The sequence below is a fragment of the Anguilla rostrata genome, chromosome 14, assembly GCF_018555375.3.
Source record: "Anguilla rostrata isolate EN2019 chromosome 14, ASM1855537v3, whole genome shotgun sequence".
In the NCBI taxonomy this organism is placed as follows: Eukaryota; Metazoa; Chordata; class Actinopteri; order Anguilliformes; family Anguillidae; genus Anguilla; species Anguilla rostrata.
In genome coordinates, this window is record NC_057946.1 from 39,542,733 (window position 1) to 39,567,754 (window position 25,022).

The 25,022-nt window shown below is 47.3% G+C and overlaps 1 protein-coding gene across 1 annotated transcript in view; it reads left to right on the forward strand.

Annotated features, from left to right (window-relative positions):
• Positions 1-7,787: 7,787 nt before the first annotated feature.
• Positions 7,788-25,022, forward strand: part of mmp17a (matrix metallopeptidase 17a) — a 58,094-nt gene continuing 40,859 nt past the window's right edge. Inside the window, exon 1 of the mRNA XM_064308978.1 lies at positions 7,788-9,438. Coding sequence (XP_064165048.1) covers positions 9,268-9,438 — 171 coding nt within the window. The 5' untranslated portion in view covers positions 7,788-9,267. The remainder of the gene's footprint in view (positions 9,439-25,022) is intronic.

Sequence of the window (25,022 nt, forward strand, 5' to 3'; positions counted from 1 at the left end):
AGTTCACAGGAGGTATGATGTGTTTGATGGCTAACGCGTGTTTATTTGGTTATGGCAGGCCGGCAGGACGTAAAGGAGGCAGTGCGTGCTCTCTGCTAGGTGGGTTGTCTGCAGAGCAGTCTTCAGTTCTATTTTCGCTAACTGTCTCCATGTCAAGCTATTGGCCAGGGGATAGGGCAGCCCCAAATCGCAGAACTGCGGCCAAAGGTAGACAAGATGATGAGCCTGTCCAATCAAATAGCGCCTTCCATCCCTACAGCAGCAGCCCAAGGGAACAAGGGACGCCATTGGCTACAGGTCGAACCCTACCCTCACCCTCCAGGCTCCGCCCCTATAGCCAGGTTTCTCCCAACATTTCATTGGGGGTTTTTTTTTTGTTACCTCACTTTCTAGCTTATTGAGGGTTCTGTCCTGGTTATTTTTTCAGGTCAGTTTTTCTTCTGTTGTCTCTGTAAAGCGTCGTTGAGCCAGCGTCTCTGTAAAAAGCACAATACAAATAAAACTGAATTGACCTGAATTGAAAGCGCTCCTCTGGCCAGGAAACCACCTGCAGCTGGACTGTCCCAGCTGCGCATGCAGTGAGATGTCTGCACAGCTCAGCTGCGTATTACCCCTCTCTAACCACAGTGCCTTAATCTTTGGAGTCGTCTTTTAGTCGCAAACACAGCCGATGCCAATAGATTAGTCCTGCAGAAACGTCTGGACAAAAACAATGCAGAGAGGAAATTAACTGCCATTTTCATTTATGAATTTGAACGGAATGTTTCAAAAATGCAGTCTGACGTGAATATAATTCTCCTCAATCGACGTGTGTATAAAGTTCAATGGTTCCAATTTGAAAAGAGCATGCTTTGGTTCACTTCACCGAAATTTTCACCTGTCCTTGGACTGGTTTCCTTCGCCATTCCTATAACACGTACGAGAGTAGAAATTATTCAAGAGTCCAGAGAACGTTTTTTAAGGCTCTCTTTCTTATTTTGAAGATAATCATTTTTGAAGGAATGCTTCTTGGTAATGTCACGTCCCAGTGTTGTTTGTGCTTTGTGTTTCGTTGCTGCCAAGTTTGTTTCTGTCTCCCCTGCAGACGGACATGATGACTGGGGGGGGCAGGGACGTCAGAAAGGGAACAGGGGAGGAAGTGCAGACTGCCAGGATGGAAGCTGTCAGGGCTTCCTGTAATAGTGTGAACACTAATGAAGTCTCTTTAAAGCAATGCTGTAGTAAGGGTGGCAGGGGACGGTGGGGGGTGAGGGAATGGAAGAGGAGGTGTAGAAGTAATAATCTGAAATGTCTTTATATAAATGCTAGATATATAATGTATAAAATGTATAAAAAACCCTTTTTTTGAACTTTTTTGAACTTGCTATGAATAAGGGGGGGTTATGACATAGTTGGGAATACAGAGACATGGCTTGGAGATGAGGATGGGGATGGATATAATATAGAAGGGTACAAATTCATTAGGAAAGATAGATCCAGTAAGAGAGATGGGCGTGTAGCTCTCTATGTAAAAGAAAATTTTAATGTACAAAAAATTCCAGAATCCAGAATTGTGCCTAGTGAGGATATTTGGATTAAGCTCATAGGGGAAGATGAGAAGGGGCTTAACATAGGAGTGTGTTACCAGCCGCCAGCTTCAGACAGTAGTGTGAACTCAACGCTCTTTGGAAGAATAAAGCAAGTTTGTCAGGATTGTGAGACTATTATTATGGGTGGCTTCAATTACCCTGCTATTAATTGGGAAATGTTGACAGGAGAGGGTGGCTTCGTGTTCAATAGCGCCTGGTTACTGTAACGCAGGTGAGTTACGGCTCATAACAGTAGTAAGGTCAGTTTTCTTCAAACTGTGCTTGACCTTGGCCAGAGTTCTGAACAAGCGGGTGTTCGTTAAAGGGCTGAATTTGTCTTTTTGTTCCTATCGGTGTTCTGATAGTATGGGGTGCATATCAGAGACAAACAGGTTCCAAACCAAACCCTGGGGTCGGGTGTGGAAAGCCTGTGCAGGTTATCGGCCTCTCCCCCAACCCCCCGCCCCCCTCCCACGCAGAACTCCCCTCTGTGTTTCCGCATGGGACAGGATCACACGGAGGGAATGAGTAATGAACTGTGGTCGTTTCAACTCCTTAGCACACCAGTGGCTTTTAAATTGCCATCCCCGTCTGGCGGAGATGGATCAGCAGAGGGATTTTGTGGTAATGTAACTTCTGAAATCCGCCGATAAACCCATTAAAGAGGGAGAAAAGGCTGCTAGGCTAACTTGTTTTAGCCCTTAAATTTTGCATCAGGGGGCGGCGGCCCAGAAAAATTGTGCAAAGAACGTCTTCACGCCAGGTCACCAACTCCTGAAAATGCAGCTGCAATTGGGAAATAAAGTGGGGATTATGGCACCAACATGGCAGAAAAAGGGAGGCTGATTGTGAATCGCTCAGCCAATCAGGGATGAGAAACAGCTTGGTTCACAGAACCGAGGACATTTATACGGGTGATCAGGGTCATTCTGTCCCCACAGGGAAGTGCTGAAGCTCAACACTGAGCTGTTACATGGCAATCATTTTACATGGCAACTATGTTACATGGCAACTTTGTTGAGTCACCCGTTCGACTCTACATTTGTTCTGCCTTGTGTCGTTTACACAGGGCAACATACAGTAGGCCAAAAATAGGCCAGTGAAGAGAATTCCAGTGCTTTGCCAGTGGTGGTTATCAGTGGCAATCACATTAATCTTTGTCTACTGTTTTATTAAATGAGTGTATAACCTTGAAAAAAAAATTTTTTTTTAAATCCATCCCATCCATCTCAAGCTTTAATTCAGTTCCTTTTCAATGCGGGCTGCATGAGAGTACCCACCGGGAGACATAATGTGCGAAAGACAATAAATCTCACATTTACCCTGGTGAGCAGGGCTGTCTGTCTCCTCTGCAGATGCTGGCTGTCCTGCACAGGGCACTGCTGGCATTGCAGGAGCCTCCGTTTGGTTCGGCGAAGGGCAGCGGCGGCCTCGCCCAACACTGGAATATTTCACTGGAAAATTGCACTTGTCAGACTTTACTAGCGCAACATAACCAGCGGTTATTAAACACAAACATGTTTGACCTTGAATACACTCTGATTCAAACTTCTGAGTCAAAAGGCTTTTAAAAGTGGAAATGTGAGCGTATCTCAGAGCCCGTCTTGCTGCCACAGTGCCATTCGTCTTCTGGATTCTGCGTTTTATTATGGACTGGCTGGCTAATGAGATTCGGACAATAAAAGTTACACTGAGATGCACACATACACACACACACCCACAGACACACACGCGCACACACATGCGTACGCACACACGCACACACACACACATATGCACACACCCATACACACACACGCATGCACACACACACACACATACACATATGCGTGCACACACTCACGCACATGCATGGACACATACACGTACACACACACATGCACATACATGCACACGCGCACACACCTACACACACATCTTCTCAGTTAAGAGACTCATTCTCTGTACACACACATACACTCACACATACTTATACACACACGCACACACACACATACACCCACACACATGCATGCACACACACATGCACACACACACACACACATGCGCACACACACTCACGCACATGCATGCACACACACATACACACATGCGTGCACACACACTCACGCACACACATGCACACACACATACACATGCACGTGTGTGCACACACTCACGCACATGCATGCACACATACACATACACACACGCATACACACACATGCATGCACACACACACACACACATACACACAAGCGCACACACATGCACACACACACACACACACACACGCACGCACGCGCACACACCTACCCACACATCTCCTCAATTAAGAGACTGATTCTGGCAATGTGTCTGTGTTTAATTGGGTGTCAGGTTTCTCTCCTGAGCACTTCTGCACTCTAGGTCTGCTTATTTTTTTATTTTCCCGACTGCACTGACTTTGATTTCAATTTTCACATACAAAAAAAAGCATATTATCTGAAATAGCGCTCCGTGGGAACCAAGCAAGTGGGCTCTACAAGCTTTCAGTTTCATCAGAGAATGTTTGTACTTTGGAGAGGAGCTCCTAGTATACAAGTTTGTAGTCTGAACGTCTGGCATCAGTATGATGAAATGCAGGAAATCCTGCACTTGTTATTAGGTCTACTGCAACCGCTGAGGGTGTGTGTTTGCATGCATGTGTGTGTGCGTGTGTGTGTGTGTGTGTGCGTGTGTGCGTGTGTGTGTGTGTGTGTTTGCGTGTGAAAGTTTTCCGAGTTTTGCGTAAGCTTGTATGACTACATGTATGTGTGTGTCTGCTGACCAAATGAAAGATTGTGTGTGTGTGTGTGTGTGTGTGTGTGTGTGTGTGTGTGTGTGTGTGTGTGCATGCATGTGTGTGCATGTGTGTGTGTGTGTGTGTGTGTGTGTGTGTGTATGTGTGTGTATGTGTGTGCATGTGCGTGTGTGCGTGTGTGTGTATGTGTGTGCATGTGCGTGTGTGTGTGTGTGTGTGAGTGTGTGTGCGTGTGTGCATGTGCGTGTGTGTGTATGTGTGTGCATGTGCGTGTGTGTGTGCATGTGTGTGTGTGTGTGTGTGCATGTGTGTGTGTGTGTGCATGTGCGTGTGTGTGTGTGTATGTGTGTGCATGTGTGTGTGTGTGTGTGCATGTGCGTGTGTGTGTGTGTATGTGTGTGCATGTGTGTGTGTGTGCGTGTGTGTGTGTGTGTATGTGTGTGTGTGTGTGTGTGTGTGCGTGTGTGTGTGTGTGTGTGTATGTAAGCACTGTATTTCCTTTGACAGTTCCATGTGTTACAGAATCGGCTTCATCTGCCCCCCTGGGGACATGATCTAACACGCCTCTATCATTCGCACAGCACATCCTCCTTTCCCTGCAGTCATTACTGCACATACAGTACCATCCCTGGCATCCCAAAATGGCCGCCTTTCCCCCTGTGACCCTCTGGTGGTGGAGCTGTGATGAAGGAAGGCAGCCTCCTCAGACAGCAATGCACGGCGTGGCCCAGCGGGGAATTAACCAATCGAGGGCCTGAAGTGTCTGCTGTGCCATCCGTTCGCCTTGCAGAGAAGCGAGGAATTAAGCAATTATCGTTATTAATTAGCCGTAATCAAAACGATGCCCCTCCTCCTCCCAACCACCATCACCGCTGACATCACGGCTCCCAAAGTTCCGTACGTTACTGACTGTGCAGAATTCCGTGGTCAGGCAGTTAGACCCGAGCGGCCAAAGCAAAGCACTGTCTGTCTCCTCTCCTTTAAAATGGGAGTGTCATGGTTCTGTGTTTCCGTCTGTCTTTCCTTGTTGGGCCGCCAGATGGCGGCACTTCTGTTTTGTGTCCTGCTTGTACCCTGTTTAATTGTATTATTGTTTTCAATTGTTCAATTATTGTTTTTTGGTTGTCTCGTTTTCCCTTCCCTCTCTGTGGCCTGATTGTGCATTGTGCCCTGCTGTGTCTCGTCTGTGTCTTGTCTATTTAAGTTCCCTTCTCCCTGACTCAGGTGCTGGATCCTTGTTTGGTTGAGTGTGCTCCTGGTCATGTTTCTGCCCTGCGTGTTTCCTCCTGAGAGTAGCTCCCTGTGTATCTCTGCCCACGTTCCGTTTTGCATGTTTTTGGATTCTTGGATTTTCTGTTTTCTGTGTTTTGCAGTTTTCTTTGTTTTTTGATAGTTGCCCTGCGAGGCCTTTTGTTCCCTGCTTTCGTTCCTGTTCTGTTAAGTAAAGTCTTTGTTCTTACCATTTGGAGTTTGGAGTTTTTTCCCCTCACTCTGCGTTTGGGTCCTAACCCCCCACGCACCTGACAGGGAGTCCCTAAACAGGCGTACTTATCAAAGTGGAAAATAAATAAATATCTCCCCTTTTAAAGAAGGGTGGTTATTCATTTATTTATTTATTTTGGGGTGGGGGGCAGTTAATATTTAAAAATTTGGAAAATTCTGATTTATTATTTATTATTGCATTGTATTATTTTAGACGGAATCTGGGTTTATCAACAGTGGTGCGCGAGCGTTATTATGAACTTTGTGCTGCAACCACAACAATTTGGAATTATCTGAAAACATATTTCGCTGAATATCTCACCTTGACATCGTTAATGTCATTTTAAATCATCCTTCATATTTGAATAGTGTATTTTAAACTAAACAAAAAATAATGCTGTGCTAATGCCTCCCTTACTACCCGATGATAAGATGTACTAAGATGAAGAATGATTTTATTAGACAGTTAATGAAGTTGCCTCTTGGGTCTTGGACAGCCAGTGTGCGTAACGTGCCAGAATCGAAAGCTCGGTTGTCGGGGTGAACATACAGCAAGGGTGTCAGCGCAGTGGACATGGATGCCCCACTTGCCTAATTTATTTCCCTCCCACGTTCGATGCAACCCCCATTAATCTCTCTCCGCCCCTATGCGATCTTACCTCTTCCTCGCGGTCCGCTCCGCACGCTTCACCGCTGTTCTTCATCACAAAGGTCCAAAGGCTCCGTCACCTTCGAGCTGAGAGTGACTTCCACAAAACTACACGGCAGAATGGAATTTTTCTCAGTGTAGGACAGTTGACTCCTTACCGATTTCTAGAAGTTTTATTATTATTATTATTATTATTATTATTATTCGGTTGTAGATATATATCCGATTGTAGCTATAAATCAGCACGTACACAGTAATATGCTCGATGTTGATGTTACAGTGTTTACACAAAAGAGATAAAACACTCTGTGAAGGAGTGGCCCTTCACAAGCGTGTGTATTGTTTAATTGATTGTATTTAATTGTTCATTTAATTTGTTAATTGGTCATTGAAACCCAGTTGCAGCTGATTGGCTCAGCCTGTTTAGGTGACTGTCAGTAAGGGCAGAGAGGGGGAAGGTGAGCCACTACTAACATTTGTACTCCGGGTGCTTTTAAAATAAATTATTACTTTTATGAAGTCCTGTTTTCTCAGTTGTTTTTTTAAAGCCTTTTTTACATTTGGTGTCAGAAGTGGGATTTAGCCCCTATCCCTGTGGGGTGACTCACTTTTGAAAGGCTTTTAAAGAGATTTTATAACTGTGTTTTTATTGGACTTGGAAGATGTTTTTGGACAAACCAAGGAAGCAAAGCGCTGCATTTTGCGTCGAGGAGGTCCAAAGGATAATCCAGGCGGGGCTGAAGGTGGACCGTTGGGAAAGCCAGACAGAGCAGCGGGGCCCAGAAGTGGGAGCAGCTGGAATACCCCTTGATTGGCTGGGGAGCTGCACCTGGCTCTGTTTGTAGGGGTAATGGTCTGGAGCCCTGTGGGACAGCAACTCTGAAAGCCAGTAGGAGGAGCCTATAGCCCGTTGGGAGGTGGTGTCCTGGCCCTGTAGGGCTGTATATGCCAGAGGGACGAGCGACCTGGTGTCCCTAATCGGGGGGCTGGCCTCGACAAACTGGGAGAGGAGCTACCCAAAGTGATTTTCTTTATGGACTGCTCCTGGTGGAATGCAATATTTTAAATTGACTGCTTCAGAAGCACCTGCCCCTCGTCTTGCAAACCGGTATGCAAGACTGGAGAGGGGGGAGGAAATGCGAAGGAGTGGCCCTTCACGAGCTTGTGTATTGTCTAATTGATTGTATTTAATTGTTAATTTAATTTGTTAATTGGTCATTGAAACCCAGGTGCAGCTGATTGGCTCAGCTTATTTGAGTGACTGTCAGTAAGGGCAGAGAGGGGGGAAGGTGAGCCACTACTAACATTTGCACTGCTGGTGCGTTTAAAATGTACTTTTATGAAGTCCTGTTTTCTCAGTGGTTTTTAAGCCTTTTTTACGCACTCTCAGTAAAAATGTACTCATAACACCGATAACACTTAGGAATCTGGCCCCAATGAAAGAGCTGTTCAGTGTCTGCCAATAGTTTAACTTATTGTAGTAGCCTAACCGGTAGTTCGATTTACGGAAGAGAAAGAGCAGAAGTCTACGACAGGGGTGTCAAACTTCCCTGACCGTTGTGGAAGTTGGGGTTGGACCACAAATAGAACTGGTGTATGAATTTTAACCGATAAGCCGCGCTTAATCGAAGTATTTACATGAGAAGTTAGAGTGGACCAGCCGTTGAGAAATGCGCCTGGCATGCTTGTCCTCCGAGGTCTACACCCATGTGAACCGCATCTCCGGAACGGACTTAGACGTGGCCGCTAGTTCTCTCAGAACCATTGTCCTCCCGCCCTGGTGTACCGACCCAGACCCGTATTTCAAAGTTAGTTAACTGTTCGTATCGCAGGACAACTGAGGTTGTGTTATAGAGGACAATCAAGTACCTTAACCACTCCAACGAATGTGCTCCAGACAACCACTTAGAACGGATGCATAAATAAGCAATTTTGCACCTGTTTTTATTAATTATACCACACTTGGTCTGTAAACATTTTTGGAATCAAATTTTTCTTAATGCTTTGCATTGCTTCGTATTTATTCGGGCTTTAGATTTTATCTTTTGAAAATTAGCTTGTGCCACGATAGAACAGGCGCATAAAATAAGAAAAGGGGAGGTTCTGCTTCTGGGCAAGAGGGAAAAAAATCAAGGAAGATAAAAGTCAATTTTGGCATGACTTCATAAAAGTAACTGCAATTTCGTTCTTGAACGAGCAGCGCTGACGCGCTGAACGACGGTTATATATGCAGAACTACCGACTGCATCATTAATACATTTTGAAAGAAAGAAAAAAAAACTATCCCAATTTTAACTGGATCACCCTTCCACCTCCCACTCCGAGGTTCAACTTGGTTCATCTCCGCTCGCGCGCAGCTTCAGTCTAGCTCGTGGAGGCACGAGCGCTGGAGCAGTGGCGCCGCTGTCTGCCACAGCCGAAGAGAGCAGCGGATTGGAGATACCTGCGTTTTATATGCGTGAACAGGCAGCCGCTCGCGTTCCTTTCACCAGCAAGTTCTTACAGATAGCTTTACTCTACAAAGGGCTTGTTTGTGTTTTACATTGCTGCAATGCACAACCTCCGAATATCAATGGACTTGGATTTGAAGAGGGAATAGTATATTTATCTCTATCTCCCTTTCTCGCCTTGAAGCGGCGTCATTAGCCTACTGTTTTGTGATATGTGTTTTACATGTTTGCGTGCAACAGTGAGGTAGTTCTTTTTGAGCCCGTGATGGGAATTTAATCACCAGTGCATATGCGAAGCATCGGGGTCTGGAGCGGTCTGTACCCTGGACGCCGCGGTTGAAGGCAGATTTTGAGCGCATGAGGCTCGGCCAGTTTGGGGGAATGATCCTGCTGAATTTTCGGAAACGAAGGTCCGCGCGGCGCGGTTGGATTATTTCTCCGGAGATGATCCTGGTTCCAGTTCTCTGGTTCTTATCCCAGGCACGTGCCGCGCCGTCTCTCACGGCCGAGCAGCTGGGCATGGGGGTGGTAAGTGGCTCTTCGCCGTTTGCACTTTGAATCTGCAGCGGATAAAGATGCAAAGAATTATTTTTCTTTGTTAAAATAATTCGCGCTTGAACGTTGAGAAATTGCTCCGTTAACGAATCTTAACTTTTACGTTATTCGATTATAAACTGCCAGATCTGAAGCATAGCCTACTTTTTGGAAAGGGCTTGCGTTGGCAAAACTATTTTAGACGGATTGCTGTTTTGATATGTGGTATAATATGTGTGTGATATTTTGGTATGTCAATTGTTTCTATCATCCATGTGGTTATGCTTTTTAAGACATCTTGGAAAATTGTCACTGACGTTTGTGTATGCCTGCCGCATGTACGAAATCAACTATACATATTTTCTTCGTTTTAAATTAAAAACAGTGGTTTGGTGAGCACCCAATTTGCCTAGAAATTGGATCTATAAAAAATAATTCGTTGGGAGAAACAAGTCGTGAGTATTGGCTATCATATATAAAATGATCTCATGTAAATATGCTCTCATATTATTTACCGTCGCATTATGTACCTTCTCTAGTGAAAAGGTGTAATTAAAGTTTCGTGTATTCTCGTTGGGTTTTTTTCCACAAACGCATGGTTAGATTATTCACCATTGGACTGCCCCATCTACAATGCAAAGCATCGCTTGATTGTTATTTGTAATTATAGACGTCCCGACTCACGTTAAACTGAGGAGCGTACCAGAAGGGTGCTTTAACTTCACGCGCGCCAGGGTGTCTCACTAAGCGCCTTTGATCATGCATGAATGATATCCAAATGTATGCTTGTATCTACCAATTTGACTGGTATGGAGTCTGACCAATAATCGCGCGCGGTAGGGGTTTGGAGAACTCTTAACCTTTAAAAGTGAGAGTTGTACCTGTGAGGACAGGTTAATAACGTCTGTCTGCTTTATGTTAGGCGGCGCGGGTGAAGAGAAATGCAGGACATCAAGTGACAGAAGACGGATCGTGTGATTGAGATGAGAGAGGCTAATCGACTTGGTTAATTAATATTTAATATTGTCTTTAATTTAAGTAATGTACTGTCTACGGAACGACACATCTGGCTTCGTAGGCTTGGACATAACTGCTGGTATAATTCATGATAGCTTTCGGCCAAAGATCGACAGGTAATCACGACGTCGTCCTCAGAGGCGGTTTGAGAGCAAATGCATCTTGCGTGCAGTGGATGCCCGTGCCGTCGCTCGTTTGTTCACGCCAAAGGGGTAATAGATATGCTGATGACTGTCTCTGATAAGTATTTGTTTTCTAGCTAAATGGGGGCGGGTCCAAAGGGGTGATAGAAGTGACGTTAAAATTGTCCCTGATAAGTTCATGTTTTCGAGGGGCGGGGTGGGGCGGGACGGGGCGAGGTGCCCCCCCCCCCCCCCCCCCGCCATTTCAGCTTAGCCATCTGCAACACATCAAACTCAGAAAATCACCACGCGCATGCCAGCGACCGCACTCATGCCTATCCCAGTGGTAAAGGGAAAGTATGAGAATTTGGGGGGTTTCAACCGTAGTATACCGTTTCCATTACACTGAAGGGAAAATAGCTGCTTTTTCTTCATGTTTTAATAATTGCCAGATGAATTTAATTTACAATTTTGCAACAATTGGCTATGATATTTTTTTTAACTCACACGCTGAATTATGTATCGCTCTGTTTGTGGTGGCCTAGCATGTGCGATCGTTCGGTTCAGACGATCTCTAATTGGGTCGCGGTGTTAGTCAGGTCGGGGCTTTGTGCCAGTTGAGTGGAGCGGTGATAACAAGACTGACTCCGCTGTTTAAATCCCTTTCCGCTAATTATTGCCTCCCAGAAGAGCACTTTGAAGGTAACTCAGCGGAGGCGGAGGATGCGTTTGCGGTTAACTTGGCTGGTTAAAGGTTGGCTAAATAAAATAAAAGCTTGAAATCGTTAGATAGGCGCACTCAATGAGAGCTGGAAATAGCCTGTCTGGGTCACAGAGCACCGAATCAAACTTTTCTGTAACTTCATTAGTGGCAACACCATGAGCTGTGAGGGGATGGTTGCAGAGACTGGCCTCGTTCTCAACACATTTTCTCACCTTTTTTAGAAACTCTATTGCCTGGGGGTTCCCAACCCTGGTCTGTACAGCCGCAGAGTTTAAGTCATTACTCAGCCGTGAATTTCTCACTCCCATAAATCAGGAGAGTACACTGTGAACTCGCCTCCCCTGATTTTGTATCTATATTTAGTGCTGAGTTTAAGGTGGGAAAAAAAAGAAAGCCAGTACTATGTGCCCCCTATTAGGAACAAGGTAGGCCACACCTGCCAGAGACCTGAACTATCATATAATTGCTCTGTTTCAAGAGCTTGCAGGCTCGGAAAAAAAAAAAAAACATTTTGATCCCCGGGAGAGTAATTACCCAGAGTTGTACTCACATCTGATCTACAGGCAAATAAATTCTGCTAGGAGTGGTAGGAGTTAACAGTCCTTTCAAAAGAATGACCAATTGTAAAAGCTGGGCGGCGTTGGGGGGGGGGGGTGAGCGGTCCAGTAGTGTCTGTTCTGCAGTGTGCCTCAGCAGAGCTCTCGGTCAGTAGTGTCTGTTCTGCAGTGTGCCTCAGCAGAGCTCTCGGTCAGTAGTGTCTGTTCTGCAGTGTGCCTCAGCAGAGCTCTCGGTCAGTAGTGTCTGTTCTGCAGTGTGCCTCAGCAGAGCTCTCGGTCAGTAGTGTCTGTTCTGCAGTGTGCCTCAGCAGAGCTCACGGTCAGTAGTGTCTGTTCTGCAGTGTGCCTCAGCAGAGCTCACGGTCAGTAGCGTCTGTTCTGCAGTGTGGGCAGACGCGCGGACGACCTCGCCGCGGAGAAACGGCGCATCTTTCGCGGCCCAGCGTGGGCGGGGCTTCTCCGCGGCTGGCCTACTTTGAGCCGCGGGGCTTTGTGGATGACTGTGACCTCCCGTCGTCCGTGCCGCGCGTCGGAAAAAAGGCTCAGGATTTGGGACACGGAGATTATTTCTGGAACGTCGTCTTAGAGGAGCAAACCCAAGTCGGGCGAAAATAATGAATCACGCAGGGAGACGAGTGAGAGAGAGAAAGAGAGAGCGAGGGAAAGAGCGAGAGTGCTATGGTGCTTCATTACAGTTTCATCTGTTTAACAGGTTAAAAGGGATATAAAGTCATTGCCTACTTTAGGGAATTTATTTTCAAAGACCTTATTAAAGCTTCAGGTATCATAAGCTCGCTTGTGGCCCGCTACCCCAACCACCACACAATGAAAGGTATATCGTAAGGGGGGGGGGTGTGTATCACCAGACATTTCGGTGTGTGGAGTTGCGTTGTGTCGGTTTACAGTCGGCTCCGCGGTCGCTCAAACAGTGCCGGCGGTGACGCGTATGACGGACACCTGTCTGCGGACCGTTTCTCGGGGGACGGGCCCCGCGTATATTTAGCCGATGTAAATATAGCGCCCCGAGCAGGTCAGAGCGCGGATCCTGTTCCCTCTCGTTTCCCGAGAGCGCACCCCCCCCCGCTCGTCTGTTTCCAGGAACGGGCGAGCGAGCAGCCTTCCACGCCTCTGACCCCGCCATTTTTGTTTTCGACCCGCAGCCATCTGGGACCCGCGTGGACTCCTGTCCTTTTTTATTTTAGAAGGGCTCTCTCTCTCTCTCTCTCTCTCTCTCTCTCTCTTCCCCCACTCAGAGGTCCCGCATGAAGGGCGCGTCCTCCCTCCGCGTGCTGAGGATGAGAGGGGGGTGCTGTAATTACTGTGGGTCCTGCGCTGGCCAGTCTGGAAATAACCCTGGGCCTGGAACAGAACAGCCGTAGGGGAGAGAGGGAGAGTCCTGAAGAGGCTCTGACTCTGTCTCAGACTGCATCCAGAAGCTGGTTAAACTTAGGCCAATGTGGGGGAAAAAAAAGAAACGGAAAAAAAAAATTGTAAGAATTATAAGTAATTGTAAAGTGTGTGTGTGTGTGTATCTACAGCGAGCTTCATAATGTTAGGGATGAAGACATATTTGTTTCTTGATTTTGCTCTGTAATCAAAACAGTTCACGTGTGGTTAAAGTGCTGATTTTCAGGTTTCATGTAAGTGTATATTTTTATACACTTTGGTTTCACCGTGTAGAAATTACAGCACTTTTTGTTACATAGTCCCCCACATTTCGGGGCACCATAATGTTTGGGACATATTAATGTTGTGTGAATGAAAGTAGGCATCTTAAGTACTTACATATTCTTTGTATGCAATGACTGCCTGTAGTCTGTGACCCATAGACATCACCAGGTGCTGAGTAGCCTCTCTGGTGGTGCTCTGCCAGGCCTGTACTGCAGCTATCTTCAGCTCCAGCTTGTTTTGAGGGCTAGTTGTCTTAAGCTTTCTCTTCAGCATCTGAAACACATGTACAGTTGGATTCGGTTCGGGTGAATGACTTGGCTCTTTGTGAATTTTCCAGTTTCTGGCTCTGAAAAAACTCCTTTGTTGCTTTAGCTTTAGTCTGTTCGGGATCATTGTCTTGATGTAGAATGAAGCGCCGTCCGGTGAGTTTGGAGGCATTTGCTTGAACAAGAGCAGATAAGATGCTTCTGTATTCTTTCTGCTGCTGCTGTCTGCAGTTACATCATCGATGAAGACAAGTGAGCCAAGGTCTCTTCTGTATCCAATACTTTTTTTTACAGAACTCTGCAGGCTCTTTTAGGTACTTCTCAGCAAACATTAGCCTGGCCATCCTGTTTTAACTAGTGATTTGCATCTTACAGTGTAGCCTAGGTAGTTCTGTTTGTGCAGTCTTCTGTGGACAGTAGTCACTGACACATCCACGCCTGCCTCCTGATGAGTTTCTGATCTGTCGGGCAGCTGTTTTAGAGTTATTCTTCATTACGGTGAGCATTCTTTGGTCATCAACTGTAGAGCTCTTCCTTGGCCTACCAGGCTCTTTGTCATTGCTGTGTTCACCAGCACTCTCTTGATATTCCAAACAGTGGATTTTGGTGAGCCTAAGGTTTGGCCCATGTCCCCGACTGTTTTTTCTTCTTCTTATTTCTCAGCCTCGTAGTGGCTTCCTGGACTTTCATTGGCACAGCTCTGGGCCTCGTGGTGACCAGCACCAATAACGAATCCCACAGGCAGTCAAAAGCCTAGAATCCAGACTGGTTACTGCAAGCTCTCTCATACCTGAACTAAAGAAGCAATTGAACACACCTGACTAATCAGAAACACCTTTGAAGCCACTTGTCCCTAACATTATGGTGCCCTGAAATGGAGGGGACTATCTGCAAAAGGTGCTGTAATTTCTACATGGTGAAACCAAGATGGATAAAAATTTTCCAATATAGATTAAAAAAATGTAAAAAAAAATATTTCCTGGTTATGGTTATACACTTTGTTGTACGTCACTCTGGATAAGAGCGTCTGCCAAATGCCTGCAATCTAATGTAATGTACCCTGTAATAATAAATAAAAAAACTGAAAATCTGCACTTTAACCACATGTGTAAATTGTGCGAATACAAATCCAGTATTACTGAGCCAAGAAAAAATGACTTTATCCCAAACATGTAGCTCACTGTCTCTCTCTCTTTCTCTGTGTGTGTGTGTATATATATATATATATATATGTGTAAGCAGAACCCTGCTTGTTTTTCAGAGCGGGGGAACTGGTGAGTTATCTGAAAGCTCCAGAGTTAAGAGCCAGCCCCTCTTCCTCATTAACGCGATTCGCCTCCCCGGGTCGGTCTCCACGCCTCGCCGCGTTTCCCCCTCGTTTGCGTTTCCTTCGCCAAACACTGAGGAGGAGGAGGAGGAGGAGGAGGAGGGGGGGGGGAAATCCATCAGAACCCTTCGTATAACTTCCTCAAATCCCGGGTGCACTAAGACCCCCCGCAGGCCTGGGAGAGGGGCGCGCTTTTGAAGTGCGACTTCCGCAGAAATGAACGTCTGAAATTTACGGGCGATCTCTTCCCTGCTCCCCGTGCGAGGCGGCGGGCGGCGGGAGGCCTGAACCGTTCCGGGGGCACGTTGGCAGGTCCGGGAGGGGGGGGGAGCGGGTGGAGGTTCGGGGGGGGGGGAGAGCGGGTGGAGGTTATCGCAGTGGGTCGTAATGAGACGTAATGCGCCCGCAAAGGCTGATCAGGAAGGCAAGCGTTTCGTTTGCCGAGCCGACTCCGTGCTGTGGACTAACTGCCGCGTTTAGCATCGTTGCCAGAGCTTGTTGTTATCTTAGCAGTTCATCGGTCTGCTTTCCCCTCTCTCTCTCCAGTGCCCCGCAGGCAGAAGCGTTTAATAAATGAGCGGTTTGGGCAGAAAGGTGGACACAGACGCAGAGCCACAGGGGCAGGAGCGGAGGGACGTTCGCTGGTTATCTCGCATCAGCGATTTTATGCGAAAATGTAGCGAGGATGAAGAACACATCCTTATCCCCAAAGACTAGAGGCGGACGGCCCTTCTGTACCCTGGAACAGTGTCTGAACAGGGGGTGATGGTGGGGTGGGGGGGCACTATTGGACCTTATAATTCAGTGGAGTACAGCTCACTGCACTTGTTGCTGCGGTAACAGTGTTTGTGTGCGCATGTATGCATTATGTACGAGTACCTGCCGTTATCTACGAGTGTGTGCAGCCTTGCCTCTGTGAGCCCTCTGTGTTTGGGTTAAGCGTGCCCATTAAGGTTTTTCTGCTCTTCTTCAGCTCTTTCAGATGCACATTAACTGTCCAGCGGCGTCAGATAATTCACTTGTTAGCATGAGAGTGGTCACATGATGGAATTTAACATCGTGGGCTTGTGATTGGCCGCAGGGCCCTGCAGAGACCTTTTGAGGGGCGGGAACTCACAGTGCGAAGAGGGCATAGGAACAGAGAAACACAGTTTCGCCACACCCTGTTACTGTACAGAATGTGCTGTAATTAACCTAAATGAATGAATGAGAATTAATGGCAGAAACAATAACAATAGAAATATCAATTTTTAAAAAAATCAAAGGAGCATGTGGGGCAATTGGGGAAAAAGGGGTAGCTGCTCTGGCACCCAGAAGAACCAACCCCCCCCCCCCCGACCCTGTACCCTTGCCTGACTGGCTGGCACCATGTAAAAACTAATATTTGGTGTGGATGTTCCTGAAATAGCAAACTTGAATAAATTATTTAACAAATATTTTAACACTTTAAATGCTAGTTTATTCCTGCTGATCCTTTCCTTCTCAAATAACTGCTGAACATTTTAAAACCTGATATTCTTGAGGGGAAAAAATTATTGCAAAATTCTCCTGGACCTGATTTTTTTATTTATTTATTTTTTGACCCAGGTCTTTTTCATAGATCATTGCCAGGTTTTACAATCATTTGATGCAGTTATGATTCCCGTTATACAGCGTTGATATTATATCTATTTCATCCATTTTATTTGAAGGACAGCTTCATGTCCATTTACGGTTTGCTTTAGTTTCTTTGTCAGTCTAATCCCCTTTATTGAACCAGATGAAGGGTAAATTCAGGAAGGCGCTGCCTTTGTACGGCTGCGGGTCAGAGCTGCCCCGTCTGGCCAGCGGACGGCGTTCGCGGGAAATAACGGGATCGTGAGTGTCACAGCTAATATCATGACCGCAGCTGACTTCGCCCTCGGTTCTCAGACAAGATTGCGCGCTTTTGGGGGACGTCGCGCTTTTGTGGGGACGTCTCATTTTGCGGGGACGCTTTGGGGCTGATTTGGGGGTTGCGGCGCTTTTGCGGGGACGCGTCGCGTGTTTGCGGGGACGCGTTTTGGGCGCTGTTGCGGGGACGCCGTTTTGCGGGGACGCCGTTTTGGCGGTGGCAGCAGCCCTTTGACAGACACGCGTGCCGCGTGGCGGTTCTTATAAGAGCGTCGCTCGCGCGTGCGTCTGTAGCGCTGCTTTCTGAGCGCCGTGTGTGTGGCGGGTCAGACCTGCCAGCGTAATTCTTTAACGGCTGAATTTGAATGAACATTCTGGAAATTTTCATTTCAGTTCAGATGATGGCAGACCTCTTTTTCCAACGCTCCTGTTTTTGTGTTGCTGAGAGTAACCGACAGTCCGACCGGCAGGAGATGGACCCTCCTGCAAGGCTGTACGGGCCGGCTGCTGGGCCCTGCTGTGTGCGTGCGTGCGTGCGCGCATGTGAGCAGGTGATTGTGTGTTTACACACTGCAGTGTGTGCGTATATATATAAGCAAGTAAATAGTAAATGGACTGCATTTATATAGTGCTTTTATCCAAAGCGCTTTACAATTGATGCCTCTCATTAACCTATTCACACACACACCAACGGTGAAAGGCTCCCATGCAAGGTATCAGTCAGCTCATTGGGAGCAATTAGGGGTTAGGTGTCTTGCTCAGGGACACTTCGACACTCCCAGGGCAGAGGATCGAACCGGCAACCCTCCGACTGCCAGACAACCGCTCTTACCTCCTGAGCTATGTCACCCCCAAGCAAGTGATTGTGTGTTCACACACTGCAGTGTGCCTGTGTGTGTGTGTATATATGTGCGTATGCGTGTGTGTGTTTGTGTGCGTGCGTGTGTGTGCAAGAAGGTGATTGTTTGTTTACACACTGCAGTGTGTGAGCAAATGATTGTGTGTTTATACACTGCAGTGTGTGTGTGTGTGTGTGTGTGTGTGAGCAGGTGATTGTGTGTTTACACATTACATTACATTTATTTGGCAGACGCTTTTATCCAAAGCGACGTACAAAAGTGCATTTCATGGTCATAGACAACTGCTGAACACAGGTCAGTAAGGTACAATACTTATTTTGTACAGCTATTTCTAGCCAAGAACACAGTTCAGTTCACACAGTGAACACTATTCAGACCTAACCTCTGCAAAGCCAACTAGGCAGAAGAATAAGCTACAGTATTAGGACAAATACAAATTACCAAAAAGTGCTGGGATGGGGCAACATGTAACAAGTGTCATGAAAAAAAAGGGGGGGGGAGAGATTTAGAGTGAAATATACAGCGTGGTGGTGGTTAGTCTAGGTATAGTCTGAAGAGTCTTCAGGCCACGGCGGAAGATGGATAGTGAGGGGGAGGTTCGGACAGGGACGGGGAGTTCGTTCCACCACTGGGGAGCTTGGGTGGAGAAGCTCTGTGATCCCTTTGGGCGGGTGGGAGGGGTTACAAGGCGCCGCAGAGCGGAGTGGTCGAGCAGACATATAGAAACGAGTCATGTCCTGCAATTAGATGGGGGCTGTCCTGTTGGCAGCAGTGTAGGCAAGGGTCAGGGCTTTGAACCGGATCCTGGCAGCGACCGGTAGCCAGTGGAGTGATCGCAGCAGAGGAGTGACGTGGGAGAATTTGGGAAGGTTGTAGATGAGTCGGGCAGCGGCATTCTGAATCATCTGTAGTGGCTGTATGGCACAAGCTGGCAGGCTTGCAAGGAGAGAGTTGCAGTAATCAAGGCGAGAGGTCACCGTAGCCTGGACGAGCAGCTGGGTGGAGTGCGTCGTCAGGTATGGTCGAATCCTTCTGATGTTGTACAGGAGGAATCTGCAGGACTGTGATGTTGCCTTGATGTGCTCCTTGAGGTCCAGTTGGTCATCCAGGACCACCCCCAAGCTCTTGGCAGAGTGAGAGGCAGTCACTGTGGTGCCATCAACCGTGATTGAGAGCTTACGAAGTAAGGACGTCTTGCATGGGAAGAAGAGCAGCTCAGTTTTGTTGAGGTTGAGCTTCAGATGGTGGCTGGCTATCCAGGTGGAGTGTGTGTGTGTGTGTGTATATATATGTGCGTATGTGCGTGCGTGTGTGTGTGAGTGCGTGTGTGTGTGAGCAGGTGATTGTGTGTTTACACACATTACATTACAGGCATTTAGCAGACGCTCTTATCCAGAGCGACGTACAACAAAGTGCATCAGTTCAAGGTGCAGAAGTGTAGAAGAAACACACTAGAGTGAAGTAAAGATCGTAGTGCCAGAAGTGACCACATAGATCAGGACTCCAACCCTGTAGGGTAACCTGTTCAGCAAACAAACAAACAATCCTGCCAAGTACAAACTAGCACTGAAATCACATTTGCCTGCAGTGTGTGTGTGTGTGTGTGTTTGTGTGTGTATATAAGCAGGTGATTGTGTGTTTACACACTGCAGTGTGTGTGTATATGAGCAGGTGATTGTGTGTTTACACACTGCAGTGTGTGTGTGTGTGTATATGAGCAGGTGATTGTGTGTTTACACACTGCAGTGTGCGTGTGTGTGTGTGTATATAAGCAGGTGATTGTGTGTTTACACACTGCTGTGTGTGTGTGTGTGTGAGAGAGCAGGTGATTGTGTGTTTACATACTGCAGTGTGTGTGTGTGTGTGTATATAAGCAGGTGATTGTGTGTTTACACACTGCAGTGTGTGTGTGTGTGTATAAGCAGGTGATTGTGTGTTTACACACTGCAGTGTGTGTGTGTGTGTGTGTGTGTGTGTGTGTGTGTGTGTGTGTGTGGTAGCAGCGGTGTGTTGGGTTTTATGCGACAGCCTGCTGTGTGTGTGTGTGTGTGTGTGTTGTGTGTGTGTGTGTGTGTGTGTGTATAAGCAGGTGATTGTGTGTTGGGTTTATTAATGCCAGGGAACAGCCCTGCTGTGTGTGTGTGTGTGTGTGTGTGTGTGTGTGTGTGTGTGTGTGTGTGTGTGTGTGTGTAAGCAGGCGAGTGTGCGTTGGGTTTATTAATGCCAGGGAACAGCCCTGCGTGTGTGTGTGTGTGTGTGTGTGTGCATGTGTGTGTATGAGCAGGTGATTGTGTGCTGGGTTTATTAATGCCAGGGAACAGCCCTGCTGTGTGTGTGTGTGTTGTGTGTGTGTGTGTGTGTGTTAAGCAGGCGAGTGTGCGTGGTTTATTAGCGGACAGCCTCTGTGAACTAGTTGCACAGCCCTCTGTTCTTCCAAGTGTGTCACTCAGAAACGGGAAAGCAAATTATATTTAATGACCTGACAAGTCGGTATGACATGAACGGATGATCGTTAATTAAGCATTTGCCGGATCGACGGCTGCGATTATTAGTCTCCGCGGTGAAGTTAACGGCCGACTAACCAGGGGAAATGGTCCTTAGCGCGCGCAGAGCCTGACCGCTTCACCGTGAAATCAGGTGCTTGTGGTCCTCCCCTGGGGCCGGCGTCAGACCATGGACCCGGGGTCAGACCGTGAACTGTGGGAAAAATATGGACCGAGTCACTGTGATGTCACCCGTTGACTCTCCATGGGCTTGGTGTAAATCGTTTTGAAGCCTGGGAAGTGTAGTCTTGGGGGGCCCCCATTTTGTACACATATGAGCCATAAACTGTGCAGTAGGGAAAAGGGTCCCCGTTATATGGGCATGAATGCCGGTCGACAGATAATCTGTCCCTGATTTGTCCACAGAAATGTTACAGTCTTGTCTAAATAACAGTAGCTTAATAAATCAGCGTACAGAAAGACAAAGAAAGAACACCTGTTGCGATTATATATTCTTGTGGGAAGAAAATGTGGACTTTTTCTACATATTTTGACCGTATTGTTACTGTTGACTTGCATTGAAACGGGTGGCTGAAACTCCTATACTGGAGACAACCCACAAACCAGCTACGTCTCTCAACAAGACCAGGAAGTGAGCTTCTGAAACGCAGCCTGGTTTTTTGCCACTTCGGTCAGACGAGGCACAGACAGGAAGTGTCATATTCTGAGTTCCTGTCCTGCCTGTGTGTGTCAGTTCAATACTGAGTTCTGATATCCATCAGCCTCCCAGTTGTGGTGTTCATTCAGAGTTTGGTAAGGGATGATAATGTCTCCCCATTGCACTGCCTTTGTCAGAATGACTCACAAAAGAAATGACGTCAGACTCGTGCTATTGCCAAGTAGCGCTCAGTCATTTTATGGTTCGAGAATTATTTCTCTTTGAACGCGAAGAATAGATGCTGGAGCGCTCGATGCATATTCGAAGATGCATCTTTGCGCTGAAATGCGGGCAGCAGTGGGTATTTCTGACTTCCCGAAGACAGATCAAACAGTGAAAACTTTGTGAATGCTTCTTTTTTTCCTCCCTTTTTTTATTTCTTTCCCGCTGTTTGTGTGAACGTCATGGCGATACGTTAGCCGCGGCGGGGCGCAGCGGTTCGGGAACTTGGGCTCGTTACTGAAAAATGGCGCGCGTTTGATTTCCAGCTGGGGTGCTGTGGTTCTTCCTTTGAGCGAGGCACTTAACCTTAATTACCTTCAGTAAAATTTGCCCGCTGCATAAATAGACTGCATGTAAAAATGTGACTTGCCGAAGTTTCTGTGGATAAGAGAGCCGGCTAAATGCCCGAATGTTAAATTCGATGTTATAGAGACCAGGGGGTGTCCGGTCTTATCCGAAAAGGGTGCGGTGGGTGAGTGGACTGACGAGCTTCCACCCTTTGGATGATTGCCATTTGCGACCACCCAATAGCAACTGAGAATCCCTTTTTTTGTTTTTGTTTTATGATTTTTGTTTTATGAGTTTTAAAGTGTCTATGGATATGCCCAACACATTAACGGCTTGTTAAATACCTAACTATTCTTCCTCTATCAAGACTGCCTTCCCAGGTTTGGAAAATATGTCCAACTTTTTGTCCATGTACCATTTTGGCTTTTCCTTGAAAAATGTCTGCATCCTTAATGTTGCCACCTATGGAGTGTTAAACTCCCACCCACCTTAAAACAGTGACTGGACCTAGGAAGTGGTTTGAAACAATAGGACTTCCCAATAAAGGACAACTTAAATTGTGTCATTGTTTGCTCATGAGAAGATACGATTTGTTAAGTTTTCCTTTCTTTCTAAGGAAGTTTTAATTGTTTCAAACCACTTCCTAGGTCCAGTCACTATTTTGCGGTAGGCGGGACTTTAACACTTTGTGGGATTGCAATTCCGAATCGACCAATGACAGGGCTCCCTTCTTCGGAGGACTGCATCGCTCAGTCTTTGTACAGAACAAAAAAAATATATCATTGTGTAGCCAGGGAAAAGCATCAGGTTTTCAGAGATGCGATATTAAGTCTTCCTTCCCTTCCTGCAGTCAAAGTGCCGGTTTGGTGAGAAGCGGTTGTCCATTTAGCTTGTTTGCGGGTCCCGGCATGCGCCACTAAACACCAAAACGAGCCTCGCTTTCCGGCGGAACCCGTCCGCTTCCTTCCATTAGAGACGAAGGGGGGAAGGCGAGGAGCCCGCTTCGGTCTGAAGCGCTTAGCAGCACGTCGAATTTCATTTCACTTTCTGTCAGTGTTTTTTCTTTGTCAGCCAGAATAATACATCTATGTAACATGCAAGGAAATCTGTGTTTCACTCCCTGCCCTGAATTTTCAGCTGCACGTACCCTAATTAGACCTGTGGGTGCAGAAATCTCGAATGACGTGAGGGGTTTTTTGCGCGACGGAGGGCCGTAGACGGTCGCGCTGTTGTAGAAGCTCCTCGGAGCGGGGCCTCGTGTCTGTATTCGCCTGCGGGGTTTAAAAATAGACAAGCGCGGATCAAAAAATAAGTTCCTTCAGCTCCACGCAGAGACGGAGCTGAAGGAACATTTAGAGGTCACCTTGACCCCAGATGCAGTTTCTCATTAGTGCCCGGAAGGGAGGTGGGGTAGGGAGGGGGGGCGGCGGGGGGGGCGGCGGTTACGGCTTGCGAGTTTCTTACGATGGAATCGGTTCTGGCCGGTTTGAGTTTGCGTCATTTCGTAGGTCAGTGCTTAATTTCGGCTTGAATCACCGATCGCCACCTCTTAACTGGAAACCCCGCCTGAAAAAAAAAGATGGTGATTCACCGGAACGAGGATCTGGCGGTGGGTTGGTTAGCGAGGCGCATCCGGGAACGGGCCGGTTTATCGCTCAGCCGGGGGTCGGCCGGGTCAGGCTGACGGTTGGGTGACGTATCGGCTGCGGCGAGGCTGGATGTGAGATGTGATTGGCTGCCCGCGGGCCTTGTGACCGCACTGCGAGCGGTCGGTTCGGCTGGATGCGGCGCCCCGATGAGCAGCAGTTGAGGGGTAGTTAGCGGTTATTGGCGGGAGCGCTGAAGCGGAGGCCGGAGTAGTCCCCGGCGCAGCCGCGGCGGTGGTGTCACCGGACTCCCCCCGGCGGAACGGAGCCTCGCCAAACGGCCGCGGAGCCGAGATCCGGCGGGGGGGGGAGCAGAGCCGATTTAGCGCCGGCGGGTCCCAGACGCTCCCCGGATAAATTATTCAAAATCCGTTCCCCTGCCGGAGTTCAAATCCTCTCGTCCTCGCCGCTGCCCGATGTTCAAACTCGCCGAATTCGATACTTTCTCGGCTTCAGCGTTTCTCCTGGTGTTCGCTCTCCCGGGGAGACAGAACGGCCCTCCCGTCTGAGCTGAAATTGCTGTTACGCATCCCATTCAACAGCTCTGTTTATTCCTTTCTGTAACACTGGTGTCAGAAGCCCGTGTTGTTCTGTCTCTCTTTCTGTGTTACACACTGAGTCCTATTGCTTCCTGTCAGCCTGGCGTATGTGGTGGAAACGTTTCTGAATCAGCCTATGTGAGGTGCAATGAACTGGCAATAGAATGCAGGCAGTCACAGCGCAGCTACAGTGTATGAGGTGCCTTTACTTCCAAACCTTTAATTCCTGCCGGCTGTGACATTCCAAACTTTTACTTCCTGTCAGGCGTGGCATACCAAACCTTTACTTCCTGCCTGGTGTGGCATACCAAACCTTTACTTCCTGCCTGGCGTGGCATACCAAACCTTTACTTCCTGCCTGGCGTGGCATACCAAACCTTTACTTCCTGTCTGCTGTGGCTATACTAGGTCCTATACGAACATAACGATTTACTGTCGTTCCAGAATCCCGTTGTGCACGATGTCTGAACATAGCCTACGGCACCAATACACCTCATACACTGTAGCCATGCTGTGACAGCCTACATTCTATTGCCAGTTCATTGCATCTCACGTAGGCTAATTCAGAAACATTTCCATAGATTAGTGAAATGTATACTGTATGTCACATCACATTATCTGAGTTATTGTTTCCCAATGTTCGGTGTTCACATTGAAAAACTATTTTTTCCCACTCTAACGTTTGAAATAAAATTTGTTGTTAAGGAACCGTTGGTTGAATAAATTCATCCATGCATGTTCACATTCTGAAATAATGGCAGCTGCCGTGCTTATTTATGTTTATAGTCATAGTTGTTTAAGCAACATTCATGTACCACCAAATAAATAAACCTGCTTCTTCCTCTTAAATTGCCAAATTTGTAAGTTGGATTTGAGCCACAAAAACAAACTGATATTTTGTTAATCTTTGTAGGAAATCTAGCCTTTGCGTAGGATGATATGTGTGATAACCTACTGAACCGCACTCAGTTTTGGCGATATAGCTCGCATAATTGGGGAAATTCAGGTTCCCCGACATCTCCGCTTTCTCAAGTTTGGATAGTGTCAGACTCGGTGGGATGGTCTTTCAATCTCTGTGGGCGTGAGCACGTCAGGCCGAAATGTGAAAAGACTTCCACGGTAGGACACATCGATGTATCCTTTGCCTGGAGGTGAGGAGGGGCGGAGTTTGAAGCCGCTCCTTGTGTCTCCTGTAATGCTGGCACACTGGAGGGAGGGGGTGGAGGTACTGTGGTGCTCTCTCTATGGACTTTGGAGGGAGGACAC